Source organism: Triturus cristatus, chromosome 5_2, assembly GCF_964204655.1.
Source record: "Triturus cristatus chromosome 5_2, aTriCri1.1, whole genome shotgun sequence".
Taxonomy (NCBI): domain Eukaryota; kingdom Metazoa; phylum Chordata; class Amphibia; order Caudata; family Salamandridae; genus Triturus; species Triturus cristatus.
This window is the reverse complement of record NC_140588.1, coordinates 223883242-223898958: the sequence shown is the minus strand read 5'-3', so window position 1 is coordinate 223898958 and position 15717 is coordinate 223883242. Positions and strand designations below refer to the sequence as shown.

Here is a 15717-nt window from a genome sequence, read left to right as displayed (position 1 = left end):
TAACCTGCTGCAATTAAAACAAGCATTGGCAAAGTCAATAGGTCTACTATTCACTACCAACCATTTGGCTTTGTCATTGCTTGTTTTGCCATGTTTTTTTACAAAATGTTATTGTTTGGGAAGCTGCTGGGCCCTTGTCAATCTAAATACAAGCAATAATACCCATGCACACATTGCCATAGTATTCCTTAGCCTATAAGGGAACTACTATGTGTGTGGCTGTGCTCGTTGTGAAGGTGAAGAATGTCATCACTCACAGTGAAATTAGCCATTGGCTGTGTTTAGCTGACCCTTTTCCCCATACTGTTTGCGGTAGTGGGTGGAAGAAAAATGTGAATGACACAATAATAGACCAATTAATGAAGAGGGCTGGCTCAACCCCTCTATCTGGAAGTAAATTATACATTTAATTTTAGTAAAGTCAAGTGGCCTTGGCCACGCCAGTCGTAAACAAGCATAGGCGCATTCAGTAGGTCTGGCACTGGCCACCAAACTTTTGGCTTTCTCAATGCTGGTTTTGTTTTTTCAGCGCTTTTGCAAAACTTTGTTAAAGAAGCTGCCGAGTCCTCCTAAATCTAAAAAGAAAAAATGTCTAAAAGTAAAATTATTTTTCTCAAAAAAAGCATACAGTGACGTCGTTTTCCCTGGTACTTAAGGGAGCTGCTTTATGTGTGGGTGTGCTCCTTGAGAAAGAGTAGAGTGAAGTAAATCGCACTGAAATTAGACATCGACTCAAGTGAGCTGAGTCATTGCCTCATGATGTGTACTGTAGTGGGTGGAAGAAAAATGTAAATGACACAGTGACCGACACACATATGAAGAAGTCTGGCTGAAAGCCAGTATATGTATATTATACATATAATTGTAATAAAATCAGAAGGTTTTGGCTAAAGCCATAGCTGCCTAAATGAGGGGTCTGCAGCTTGATGTTCTCGTACTATAACTCTACTGGTGAATTCAGTATTACAAATCAGTGCAGATCTGGTTAGTAGTCAATGTGTTGTGAGCCTAGTGCGCCATGTATAATAGGCCCAAACAATCTGATTGTTTTAGAGCGAGAATGTGTTAGTGTGTTTTTAATTAGCATATTTTATTTGAATTCAAAAGCTAGACCCTCCCCCAAAATAAGAACAGTTGTAATCTTGGTACTGGGCATAGGAATGTATTTCCATTCAGCAGTGGCGGTCCGTGCAGGTAAGCATGGTGGGGGCGGTGAGGCGGGGGTGGGGGGGGGGATGAAAGTGACATACGACGATATAAGGATTTTAAAATAAATAAATAATTAAAACCACTTACCTTGCGCTCGCTGCATCACCGAGTCGGCGAGCGCAAGGTAAGTGGTTTTACTTATTTATTTATCTTATATTCCTTATCCCGTCATGTCACTTTCACCACCTCGCTTACCTGCACAGACCACCACTACCATTCAGTAGTTTTGGATTCAAGATCTCATTTTGAGCATACTGGAAATACTAGCTTGAAGGTAGACTGGCAATAGGCCAATGGAAAAATTGACACCATAAGACAATTTGTGATTGCATAAGGAGGTGGAGGCACAAATATGCACCAATTTGAATGATTTCAAAATTAAATGAAAAGACTGTGGTGAACAAAAGTCGGCAGAACTAGTGAAAATAAAAAATACTGTGAGGTCTATATTTGATATATGTAAATGTATTCATGTAAACAATTTTCCCCAATAAAGCTAACATTTACAAAGATGAACCCTGGAGGCGTTTAACGCCCTCCTTTGCAATGCATATGTATTTTATTTTCTAATACGCTGTTGGAGGTTATTTTTGCGCCATTGTCACAGAAGACTGGGTTGGCCACCATATAATTTTAACACATCATTAAGCTAGATGCCGAACATATTGCTAAATTACTTGTCTGACATAAACATTGTCCATTTAAAGTTGTGTAATTTCACTTTGCACAAACCCCTTTATTTTACTAGATTGACAGGATCTTTGGCACAAATGAAGGCTACCTGTTTGGCCTTTGCTTCTTAATGATTATACCTAATTTTCAGAGCCTGCAGTAATTGTTGCATGGTAACCTACTCCATGGCAACATCAGTAGAATAACAAATTACTATTGCTTGTTTGTTGGGTTTTATGTATCGGAGAATAATTCTTCAGGTGACCAAACTGCTTTTCGTGACTCCTTTCACATCCTGCCTTTGATTTTAGCCATTCTTGAAAAAGTAATATTTTGTTGGCTGCACGGATAATCCTAAAAGAGCGGAGCTGAACCTACTCCTGCTTTTGTAAAGTATTTTTCTAAATCAGATCAAATCCAGCATCCAACCAAAGTAGAAGTAAAGTGGTCGGAAACATGCATTTTTCTACTGCGTCTTGTGCTGCGGTCCGCATTGAGCTGCAGCACAAGACGCAGCAGAAAAAGTCATGTTTTCAAACATCCAGGCAGCATGTGTCAAGCAACATGTGGTGCCTGGCAGCCGGTCCATATATATTTGGGGACCACCACATGTGCCCCCCCCCCCCTGGCCATTTGCCAGGGGCTCACGGGGGCCCTTCTTGGTCCCCCCAAAGTCCCCTTCAAACAGCCTGTTCATGGCAGTGGAACCGCCATGAAAAGGCTGGGGGAAATGGACATCCTAATTCCTATGGCATTGCCTGTGCAGACACCACCTCCACTGTAGGGATTAGTGTCCGACTGCCGCCCCGACAGGTTCCTTGAGCCTGTCGGAGGTAGACCTAGAGAAGGGAAATGGAAGACATCATTAATCCTGCCCACAACCTCATAACACCAAGAAGTGTGTGAACATGTTTTTGTCCTTTTGTCAAGCCTTGAGCATTGCATCTGCTTAAATACTGTTTTATTTTCTTGTGAAACCCACAATAATACCAACCATACAGTAAACTGTACTGTCAAACCTCCAATGCTCATCCCAACACACAGACATTACCAGGGGCGGATAGCAAATTAAAATCAGCCCTCGCATACATGTTCAACCCGGCCCCACACCACTGGATGCTGTACCCACATGGGACATGGGGGTTTGGTCGGGTGATGGCAGCTGGTCCTTCTATGAAACAGGCACTTGTCTGCAGTCCACTGGGGAAGTGCCAAAGCCCCAGAAAGTCCTGTCTGGCTGTGCACGTTAGAAGTGCATTCATCGTCACCAGAAAGGTAAACCTTCTAAAACATGTCACTGTGATAAAAACAAGTGTGCATAGATTTTGGATGGTTTCATCAATGCAAGGGCTGGGGTTCTTTCAGTTAGTTCGGATCTGTCAGTTTTACACCTTCTAAATACATTTAAAAGAAGATATATATTTTTTAGAAGCCGCCTCCAGTAAATTCCTTCAATAAGTAAGTGCCTGAAAGGTCGTTAATGTCAGAACCATACTCATGCAGCTGTACATGTGAGTTTAGCCATTTCTAGTAAAAAAAAAAAACACAAGATAATTTGCTAAAGTAGAATTACTAAATCAAAGTCGATTACTTTTTTTTATTGTTTTGCGCTAAATATTGTGTTTATTCATTGTTTCTTTCCCTTACTTTCTATACTTTTATGTTTGATTGTATTGTCGCAGCATAAGTCTATTTTATGAAACAATAGTTCTTTTTCTTCCTGTTGTGTGAAGTAGTAATGATTTTCAAACTATTTTTTCGAGATGATAATCTCTGTAGAAAAATGATGAATACATCTACAGCCGTCCAAGTACACATTGATTTTATATGTAAATCATAAAATAAATGTTCTTTTTGTTTATCTTTTATTCAGCAAAAACACCTCATTTCCTGCGCGTTCAGAATGTGGATGTCAACGCCGGGCAGTTCGCCACTTTTCAATGCACTGCGAATGGAAAAACAACATCTGGAGACAGGCTTTGGTTGCAGGTAACACATTACTTTTAATATGCAACCAGACACAGTGACCTTTTATGTTCCTTGATTTCGAGGGCGTTGTGATTCCTACTTTTAGTCAAACTAAATATTAACTCGGAGAATGCGCCTTTTTGTTATTAAAGCTCTCATATTTGTTAAAACTACAACGTAAAAAATTAAACCTAAACCAAAAAAGAAAAGTATGCATGTTAAATTCAAGCACCCTATGCATATCTATAAGGGCACATTCCGAATTCAGGTTAATGTTCTTTTGATCTTTTTGTGCCCAACTCATAAAGATTGTATTATGTTTAGTTGTAACTTACTCTTGTAGTACTTCTGGCTTACTCTTGGAATTCAGGGGTCAGCCTTGGGTGTTAAAAAAGTAAGGCATAGGAAACTCTGGGTGAATCTGGCCCCTTATGTCGTCCAGCAGCTCATTGTGGGCATCCAGGTTTTGCACATTAATCATGCATTTACCCCTGGGTGATCCTAGACATCTGTGGTGCACAGCATATTCTACATAGTCTATAGAAGGAGACTGGTTAGCAACACCAGAGACTTCCAACTGCAGCCAAAGGGCTTCCACGACTAATTTAAGTCTGAATTGCCACCACATACCAGGCATTTCTTCTTTGTATTCACTTTATATAATTTGGGATTAAGCAACTTGGGTGATGGCATAAACAAAAAGGGCTTACCTATGTATCACGTACACCTCTTCTATAAGCCCTTTTCCAATTACCACATCCTTTTGCAGCTTTTCTTATAACAGCTGGGTGGGAAGACCTCCACGGAATAAGAGCAATGCAAGACCTTCACCAATAGGTGGAACGCGTGCGTTCTCATTACCTTCTCTTTAAAAAACAAACTGTTCAAAAAAGTTCTATAGCTACATGGGTGGATTCACAAAGAGGGCCCAATACGCTTAAGTTACCAAAGTAACTTGTATTAAACTTTGCCTCACACAATTCGTCAACCAGACTCTCTAAAACATGTTCCAGAGCTCGGTCCTTATTGTTACATTAATATACAGTGGCAACAATCAGAGGCGGCTCCTCTGTTGGAGCGTCACCCCCGCCACCCCCCCTTAAATCCCTCAAAAACCCTACGAAAAATAAAATGGTAATTTATTACCATTTTCTTTTTCACCCCTGTCCCGAGCCAAGCATCAGGATGGGGGCAGGATCGCTGCTGAGTGACCTTAGCAGGGATGAGGGTGGGCTGTCTACTGCGCATGTTTTTTCGGCCGGCGGTTTTGAGACGGCCAGACCACACATGCGCACTTTAAACATCTATAACCTAGCTGTCTTAAGACAGCTGGGTTAGAGTCAGTGCTGGCCTCCAGCTCCTGTGAATGTATGGAGCGGAGGACGTCATCCGGTATGTGAGTGTATATATATATATATATATATATATATATCTATATATATATAATTTCCTTAGCACTGTTTTCCACCTGGCGCCGTCGAACTCACAGCGGGTGCAACCGGATGAGTGGGGGTGGAACTCGCTTGTTCCACAACAACTGCCAAATAGAATTCAGTGCAGTCACGGGGTGAAAAAAAAGCTTTTATTGTCCGCAGACGCGTTTCAGCGATTGCCTTCCTCAGTGCGGTAAAGCCGTATATGCAGGAACACAGTGTAAGTAAATTTTTAAACCAATTGACAACATTATTGGTGATTCCGTGGCCAATAGGAGGACCGCAATTCCCCCAGGGCTGGTAGTGGAGCGCCAGCATCCTCGATACAATTAATTTAATTACGGGTTTCAGTGCCCCCTTACATAATAATGTCCGATGTCCAACTTGATGTCAAAAATGCTCTCACCCACATCTGTCATGCCACCTCAATAAGTCAATAATCCATTTTAATTTCACTGTGCCTGAGACACCTCTCGCCTGCCGCTGGGTGTCAACATATGCTTGCAGCGGGTGTCCATCGTACGGCTGGGCATTCCAGGCTTTATATAAGCCACGACCTTCGTTGATCGACAGAGCCTGTCGGCGGCTGTTATGGCAGCTCAAAATGAATATATATATATATATATATTTTTTTTTTTAATTGCGCATCCACCCCTTGCTTCCCGTAGATGCCAGGTGCTACGTTAAATCAAGTCAGCAGTTTTTCACACAAAAAGCCAAACAAGTATCCTTAAAATCCCAATAAACTAACAAAGTTAGACGTATTTCCCCAAGCATCAGCAGCAGACTGTTGGAAAGGTCATTGGCTTGATGGCATCTCCTTTGAATTCAGGGTGCTCATTAGCTGATACTTTAAAAGAAAAACACACCACAGAATAACTCCGATGATGGCACTAATGAAGGGATGTTTATGATTCACAGATGCGCCCCATCTGCTTACATTTTCCTTTCTCTATTTAAAGGAAGCTCAGGTTATTGCCAAAGTGGGAATACATTCACATTTGTGCTGACTGACAGAACGGATGTACTGTATAAGTCCATGCAGCATTTATTAGGTGCTTGCTTTAGCTCCATGGGGGTCGCCGTTTTGCACAATATTTGGTGAGTTGCGAGACTTAAAATAGTTATATGTCTAAATAAGTTCTGACAAGATCAAATGACATGACTCGAGGTGTTCAGGTGAGCCTTAGGTGTTCAACACTGGAGGAGCGCACACTCTCCTGGCTCAGCCTCCCTCTGCAACAGGAGGATCACCGGATTCTGTTTGTTAGGACCTTCCAACATCTATTGCATCATTCAAGGGATGGGCGCGAAAAGCACAGGGAAACAGGAGGGCAGAATAAAGCACTTGTGCTTTTGAGCGCCTGAGCCAGATACACTTTGTTTCTTTCTCTTTCCCTCTGTCTTGCTCCCCTGCTGTCTGTCCTTTTCGCTCTCTGTCCTTTCTTGCTCTGTCTGCTCTTCTCTGTCCTTTCTCCCTCTCTCTCTCCCGTTTCTCCCTTCCCCCTCCCTCTCGCCCACTTACCATCTCTCGCTCCATTCGTCTGTGTCTTCCTTCTCTCTCTCTCCATCTCTCCATCTGTTTTCCGTCTGCCTCCAAATAAAAGCCGGGAAAGAGAGCTCCCTTCCCTTAACATGAGTGGAGAAGTGTGGCTCAATGATTAGAGCGACAGACCCTGATGCAGAGGTCTAGCCCGGGACCAGGGTTCAATTCCCCGCCTCGGTGGGTCTTGGGCTAAAAAAATTCCACGGACCTGATAATTCTCGCCTCGGTGCCTATTCCAATCATGGAGTCCCACTCTGCAACTCTGGGCAATAGCTTGCTTAATCTCCACAACGGCCCCCACAACGCTAAAGATGCCTGGCCTCCACCTTGGGGGTGCCCAAGGGTGGACGCCTCACAGGGAAAGCCAGGATGGGTTCCACAGCGGTATTCGTACAAGCGCTTTGAGACCCTTGCGGGTGAGTAGTGTACTATACAAGTATCAAATTTACATTTATCATGGACGTCCATGTAAGGTCCCGCTGCAAAATGATCCATCCTCGCGATCCCACACAGGAGGAAACGAAAAACTCGGGACAACACAATGAATCCCCAAAAATAGCAGCGCAGTCCACACACGAGTCCCTGGAGCTCTGAGCTCGCCTTGTACCCCCTTGTCCATCTCTTGTACAACAGCCTGTATGACCACTCCTTGACTTCACAGATTAACTCTGACGCCTGCTGTGATCTGCTGGTCATTATCTCGATTCCCCGGCAAGGCCAAAACTATCTTTCATCCTTTTGAGGTTGATAAACGGAGTTTCAGTAAATTAAGTAGTTACAATGGTTATTAAAAGGCAGACATTCTGTGAAAGTTCTTAAGTCATTATCCCTTGTGCCACGCAACAAATTGATATTCTCCACAGAATGTACTCTGCACTTCACTCATGAATTAGGCCTCTCGCACTTCAGTTGTGCATTTTTCCGCCAAAGAACCATGGGGCATATCAGCAAGGGCCGGCGATAATTCTTGCTAAGCGTACTTAGCGCTAGGATAATTATCGCTGGCTATCGCTGCTTTCTATCGCGGAGATAGCGTGCTATCAGCAACGCTTATCTCCAAAGCGATAGGAATGCAAGCGCTAGCTGGAAAACAGTGTGATTATCGCTGGAAATCCAGCGATAATCGCACTGTGACCGGCGATACCTTGCTGATAGGGCATGATGGTCTTAGCCATGTAATCCACCTCCCATTGGATTACATGGCTAAGTCAGAACTCAAGCAGGCGTAAGGAAAGTAGCGATACCCATGGTTAGCGCTACTTTTCTTATCGCTATGCTTGTTAGCGATTCCCTTGATAATTGGAGAAATGTCTCCAGTTATTTTCGGAAGGAACGCCCACTTTGCACCTCATCAGAGATGCAAAGCTGGGCGTTCAGTAAACAGGCGCTAAGGCATGGATTCATGCGTTAGCGTGTCCATACTGATAGGGCGATAAAATTATCGCCGCTTTTCGGCCGAAAACTGCTGCAAAAGCGGCGATAATTTTTTATCGCCGCCTTGTAGATATGCCCCCATGTTGTTGGAAATGCACGCGCAATAATAAATTGAAAGCACAGACTCCTCAGGAAGGCTCTGCCGCGTCGGATTTACTTTCTAACGCCCGAGAATAGCGCACTTAGATCTCCGAGTCCAGTGTGTAGTCCTGACACACATCACGTCAGTCTTCCAACCACAGAGACAACCTTTTGATGAGTCGAAATTGTCGAGAAAGGAAACGAATAACTCTGGCGTTTTTGAGCAGCTTCTGGTATTTCCATTGGGTGCTCGATATTGCATTGGGTGAAGTTGCCTCATTATTTCTAACTTGACAGACCCCAAAAGATTGGAAAACGACAAGATTCATCCTCACTACAGGAATTTTATTTTCTTGGGTAAAATGTGTTTTAAAAGGCACCATTTGGCAATGTTTTCCCCAAAACGTTTTTGAGGAGTGAAACACTCTTTCCTTCCCTAAACCCCTCCTTTCCCGGAGAGTGTTGGTCTTGCTGGCATGGCTCAGAATCGCTCGGGCCGCCTCTGGCTAGTTCCCGCCTGTGGTAGCAGAGTCTAGCGTTCAAGTGATACTGTCAAATTCAGGGGTGAACTTCTTTTTATACAGCACCTTATAGCCTGAGACATAGGGTATAGATCGCAACATAGAGAGGGATGTAAGACGCGAGTGTGAGGGAAGGAGAAAACTCCACAGTTTGTATGTAAAGGACCACCAATGGCATATAGTGCACACTGTGCACTCCTGGAACTTGAGGAAATGTCTCATTTGCAATTAGAAAGTGCTCACCTCCAGCATAAGTGCAAAATGGTGAGAGGTTTCATCTGTTAATCAGAGTACACTGGGAAGAGAGTGGATGACCTACAGAGAGATGGCAGATACTGGGGAGAGTAGGAGATTAAGGGGAACTGCTGCATAGGGGTCCTTGGGAGAGGTGCAACAAACAAGGATGTGGGAGCAGTCAGGAGCTCTAAAAACAAAGAGCACTGAAAAGAAACAACATTGGTAACAGAGAAGTCACTGAAGAAACGCATAGTAACAGACAGCGCCGGACTGGCCGTAGCGGGCACCGGGCATTTCCCCGGTGAGCTAGAGGAGTGAGTGCCGGTTTTGTACCCGTGGAGGCCGGTTTTGTTACAGGGGGCCGGTTTTGCAGCACTGCTGCAATATCTGCCCCCTGTAACAAAAACGGGAGCGTTGCATTTCGCTAGCACCCCCAAGCTTTCAGGGCCAGTCGGGCAGCAATCGCCAGGGCTGGTTGCTGTTCCCAGTCCAGCCCTGGTAACAGAGGCGAGTCCGAGAGGACTTGATGGAGAGAGAAAGGGCATAGGGAGAGTGTGAGCGCTTGGGGACAGATAAGACAAAGGATGACCATGATGACTAAAGTAATGAGTGCAAAAATAGGATACAAAGCAGCAAATGAGATAGGCGGTGTTAGACCTGCTAGCCTTGGGAGGGGGGGACTTCCCCCCCAATCATTTTGCCTCCACGTTTTGCTGAATCATTTTATTGACTAAGGGACTCTGAGCACTTTCCGACTGCTAATCAGTGCTAAACTGCACATGGTTCTTCCCTCAACATGTGTGTAATTGGTGTATACCTGGTTGACATATTTAATTTACCTGTAAGCCCCTTGTTAGGTAGTATACTATATACCCAGGGACTGTAAGTTACATGCCACCAGTGGGCTGCCGTACAAATTGTGCCACCCACAGTAGTAGCCTTTCAACCCTGTCTCAGGCCTGCCACTACAGTGCCTGTGTGTGTAGTTTACTGCCACTTCGACTTTGCATTTAAAACTACTTGCCAAGCCTTAAACTCCCCTTTTACCCCATATAAGTCACCCCTAAGGTAGGCCCTAGGTAGTCCTAAGGGTAGGGTGCTATGTAAGTAAAAGATGGGACATGTATTTTTATGTTTTGAATGTTCTGGTAGTGACAAACAGCCTATTTCGTTTTTCACTACTGTGATGCCTACTCCTCTCGTAGATTAGAATTGGAAATGCCTTAATCCAATTTTAGGATGTAATTCCTTATCAGAGAGAAATAGCTTTTTCATTTTTCATATGTTTGGAATGGTATTGATAAATCCTACTTACTGGTGAAGTTGAATTTAACATTGCTATTTTAGAAATGCCACTTAATGTGGACTTTCTCTGTACTTACTGCTCTGTGTGCCCGACAGCCTGTCTCTAATACATTTGGTGTGGGTGACAGCTACACTTTGTGCATTCCCTCTAGACAGCCACAGTACAGGAAGGATAGGTGTGTCTGAGTACCAATCTTCATACATCTGCATTCTTATGGCTTGCCTAGTCAGGATGGAAGGGAGGAGCTAACAGTTCACTTGAATAGGTAGTGTCCTGTCTCCATCCGAGTGCTGATTTACCTCCCTCCCCCAAATAGATAGGCTTGCAGACAGGACTGGCCTGAAAGTGGCACCTGTGTACTTCAGAAAGCTGCTTTGAAGTCACCCCCACGTCAAAGGAACTTTTGGGTATAAGTACTGGGCCTCTGACACCCTAAAATGATACACTTCTGTATCTTGAATCTTGAACTGAACCTCTGTCGGAAGGACTGCTGTACTGCTTAAAGGACTTCTCTTTGGACTACAGACTTGAAAGGCCTGCTTTTCTCTTGTGTTGCCTTGCTGCTCTCTGGCTCTGTTGAAGGATATCTGACTCTACCTTCCCTCCAAGTAATCCAGACGAGACAATGAGAAGCAAAAAGTGAAATACTGCAGAGGGGATGGGGAGGAGATGCAGCAGCAATGAAATTAAAACAGGCTCTGATTAAAAGTCAGGATTTAACCAATTCAAGAAATCACACTATATGGGCCTATTGAACAATACAGACTAAACATTTTTTGGGGCTGGTGTACAAAACAGCAGTGTAGCTTGTTAAACAGAGAAACGTGTGTGATATTTGAACTCTGCATTGATTGCTCTGATGTCTTGGTAATATATGCTTGCATAGTTAGTTTGCAGGGATTATCTGTTAGTCTAGTGACATTATATAGGTGCAAACAATTACCCCCAGTGCGCTACTGGGTGTGCATTTGTGGTAAGAGTACAGTGCGGTTTCACAAGGTGGTTTTACTTGACTGTCCAAGTGCAACATGCCTCAATGCTATGTTTAATGATCTTGTGACTTGTGTTGGAGTTCTAGAACAATTTTAGTGGCTGTTGACTTTATTTTAGTCCTGGTGAAGATCCTTACATGTACAAATTCGGCTCAAAGTGTCACATGATAGTTACTAATTACTCTAGCTGATGGTTCCTCCTCACAATAACTAGTACTGCTATTCGTTACCCTTGTTTATCGTTCTTCTTAGGCACTAATTGTTGTATCTATTTGTTTCATTGTAAAACCCACTATATATATATATATTAAATGATAGTTACCAATTGTTAGAGAAATCAGTACATAAATCATAACCCCTCGCCATGATTGTGTTTTTAAATACATTTTTAATGTATGTAACTCTTAAACTCATCAATTGTTTAACGCATTGTTGCACTATTTTGTGTGTATTCTAATTGAAATGAATAATGTTGCATATGTTTACATCCAAGGACCTTTATCACATTTTTCCAAACATATATTTTTTTTTCAGGGGGCATTCCTGCCCTCTATCCAGAATTATAAAATCTATTCATACATGTTTCCTGAGAGAACATGCCTTGCCATATGTTTGACCCAGCTTCCCTCTTAAAATGCAGAGTGACCCTGTTTACGTATATCCTTATGTAGTATTTTACCAGGGCACTAGTGGTAATTGTATTGTAATTGAATTAATATAGTGGTTACAACCAATGACGATGCATTGAAGTGCTTTATGCTTGCCAGTCCGCTGCTCAGGAACCCAAGGTTAGTGGTTATTCAGGGATTATTTTTGTTTATGGTGATAAATCTTGTACTCTCAAGGAGACCATCCCATGCCTTTGCTCCAGATTCTTTGTGTTAGAATACATTGATAGGGTTAGATGTGGTCATTAGTTGTGTTGTAGGAGTTTATGCAGATGATTGGTAGGATTAACAGATCAGCTCGAGGAGATTAGGTATTGTTAGTTTGTAGGGGCATGGTTTCAAAGGAGAGGTTAGAATCCTTGAAATGAGGTGTGGGCATTTTGATGAAATAACATAGAGATTATGAAGTACCTGCAGTGCGACTTGGAGTAGGTTGCTACTCTGAGAGAGGAGGGATACAGCGGGACGAGAGCCAAGGGAAGGGTCATTTGAAAGAGAACAAGAGAGGCAACATTTGAACCTTTAAATCTGGGTCCGTTTTTAAAGTGAGACTTTAACGCAGAGGTGTCCTGCTGCAGCTAGTTGCAGCACAAGTGTGTGCACCAGGCATTCTTGCTGCTGTTTATAATAGAGGTGCACTTTAATACTTTTAGTGGTGAAGAGGGCTCACCTCAGTCTGAACACTGCACTTGGGTGCACTCATAGGATTCTCCAGCCAGCAAGCCCTTTGCGTGAGCTTGCATTGCAAAGGCACAATTTGAAAACCACCCCCATGGTTTTCTTATATGTAGCACCGTTTTTCAGTGACAGTAGAGTAGAACAATATATAAGCCCATGCAGATTCATTGAGTTGTCCATGCATGGTGCAGGAGTTCCTTACCAAGGGTGGTGCACTAAGATCTAGACCCCATGTACAGCCACATTAGGCCTCTGCCAGAGACTGCTGCCCACACTGTCATTCATGTCACATCCCTTTCAAGCCTACACTTGTAATGCATGAACAGCAGGGCGGTGGTGGAAAAACAACAAATCACATAATTTCCTCTCATAAAATATTTTGCGTGACAGCTCTGGAACTGAAACATCTTGAAAAGCTACTCACCCACGGGTACAAATCCCCCCCCACAACATCGGACCCAAATACTGAAACGAAAGAATCTCCTTCCACGCACCCAAAAGAAACCTCCGCTCCGCCAACCTCGCCTTAGCAATAACTCCACGCATCCTCAGAACCAGAGCTGGGGGGAAGAGCCTTCTCCCACATCGCTGCCAAAACCTGAAACGAACTCCCAGTAAACATCAGGCGCTCCCCCACCGTGCAGACCTTCAGGAAGAGCCTCAATACCTGACTTTTCCGCCACCCCTAAACTGCACCCACCCCAGCGCCTTGAGACCCTCACGGGTATGTAGCGCGCTTTATAATCCCCCTGATTGATTGATTGCAAAAAGAGAGATGTAAGCAATCGTGCGGTAGGGCTCAAAGATCCCTGCTGTCTAGCCAGCCTGAACTTCCAACTTTCGACAAACCCACGTCAACAGTTTGGCAATCTTCAAATCCTAGGCAGTGGCGTAACATAATCTCCCGTAGTGTGATTGGGGGGGGGGGGTTTAACTCCAGGGTTCCCCCTCAGCAAAAGTTTTAGGTGGTGGGCCAGGGAGGTGGGCCCCCTCCGTGTACTTTGGATGGGGGGCCCTCAAGTTTCGTTTAGCCACTGATCCCAGGTTATAGATGAAATTTAGGTGCAAAGCGCTTATTGACCGCTATGGAATTACATATGGGTGTTGGTGGGTGGGACGTTGATACTATTATTAGTGGTGGTGATAAGATGGGGAACAAGAGGAAGTGCAAGCGGACCGTGCACGTTTTTAAACTCATTGCACCCAATTTTCCCCAGACCCATTTACCTACCCAGACCAACCCCAACCCCTCTCAAAACTGAGTAAGCAGTTGCCTGCTCAGGACGGGAAAGAAGAAAAAAAAGATTGGGGTGTTCGAGGCCCAAGGTGGCGGAGGGTGGGTTAAAAAGAATACTGCAGGGCTGGGGATGGTAAGTGCATGATAACAACTACATCATGCATAAGCACTCAACGTGACTCCATTGGCTTCCCTTGTCCTCCTTTTATGCTTAAATGTAGCAAATATAAACATTAAGCTTATTTTTGTTGCCTAGGATTGTTGCATTCTTTTTCAGAAAAATAGGACACGGGTTACAATAACAGCTTTTTATCTACAAAAAGTTGGTGCCAGAAAATAAGACGTGAAAAACTTTTGGTGGTTAGACAACTTGTCTCTCTCTCTGTGGGGAAGGTGGGGGTGGGGGGGTGTGGAAGGTTTACAGTGAGATGGTAAGGCAGACAGGTGCACAGTGTATTTAGTATTTGCTGTAATTATCTTCAACTCTTCGATAGAGTAGCATTTACAACTAGGATTGTCAAAACGCATAGCTGTTGAACTTTTTTCTCCCTCTGAAATCAACATTAAACAGTGAAATGCGCGTTTTATTCCCCTCGAAGTCCCCCAAAAGGCAGTATCGACAATGCGGATAAATGGCGCCTTTGTAGGCCGCAGCCACGCGCTGAATGCAGCAGAAGAGCGTGTCTCGCGCGCCTGTATGACGGTTGGCGAGGCCTGTGCTGAATGGCATTTAACCACTGGGTGCCAGCAAATGAAAGAATCCTCTTAGAGGCATTAGACCTGATCTGTAACTTTATCAAGCACAGACGACTTAAGCATCAGTTGAACTGTCTGCTTCCCAGGACACGGGACATCCTCGGCAGATGGCGTTCCAACCGTCTCTCTTTGCCCGCGTGAAGAACACTTGAGGTTTTTTAGGTCCAAGGTATGCAGAATGGATTACAGCAGGGTATTTAAGAATAAGCATGCAGATTGCTGTTCTGTGTTGAGGAAAATGTTGCTTGGCAGAAAATAAAACCCGCCCGTTTAAATTGGATAAACCGCCTGGTCTATGTCGGTGGTGCTTAATTATTAATATTATTTTTTTAAAATAGTTCCAGAGTCTAAAAATATTCTTAGATTGCTGCTGCAGTGTCACCACCAATCCTGTGTAATTTGTGTTTTAGGTTTAGCAAAACGTTTCATTCTGGAGATACTTGTGTGAAAAAATATTGAAACGTATTAGTTGCTCAGCGCCTAGAGAAGCATGCAAGTGATCCACTTATGTGTCAAATTAATTTAGGAACTTCGACCATTTCATTTTCTACTAGGGTTTCAGTCTACCTCTCCCTCTGCAATTGCGCTCAGCAAACCTTTGTAATTCTTTTCCAATTGAATGCCCTAATTAAAAAAAAAAAAAAAAAAACTTGACTTTCCTGCAGTGTTGACTAAGCTTGTCTACCCTAATCAGTAAAATGTCCTACTCTGTGGAACCTGGAGTCTCAGAGAGCTCTACTGATGCGCCTAAATCTAACCATGACGGCGACTCGGGGCACCTAAGCAATCTTTGTTTCAACTGTTGCCTGTTGTCACTGAAATCTCACTTACCAGACACTGCTTTGTTCTCAGTGAATGCCAAGACTTGGATGTTCAGGGGTTTGCCACGAGAGCAAATCAAGATTTAGTATTTTGTGCTAGAAAGTTCAGATACAGTTAGTACTGGGACGGACAAGAAGTGTAATTCTGTGAGTAAAAA

The 15717-nt window shown here is 43.6% G+C and overlaps 1 protein-coding gene across 12 annotated transcripts in view; it reads left to right on the top strand.

The window, feature by feature from the left end:
- The window catches only part of PTPRM (protein tyrosine phosphatase receptor type M), a 1478792-nt gene that overhangs the window by 489453 nt on the left and 973622 nt on the right, over positions 1-15717 (top strand). For all 12 annotated transcript variants that reach the window (XM_085607017.1, XM_085607015.1, XM_085607014.1 and 9 more), the window contains exon 5: positions 3755-3870. In XM_085607017.1, coding sequence (XP_085463143.1) covers positions 3755-3870 — 116 coding nt within the window. The remainder of the gene's footprint in view (positions 1-3754; positions 3871-15717) is intronic.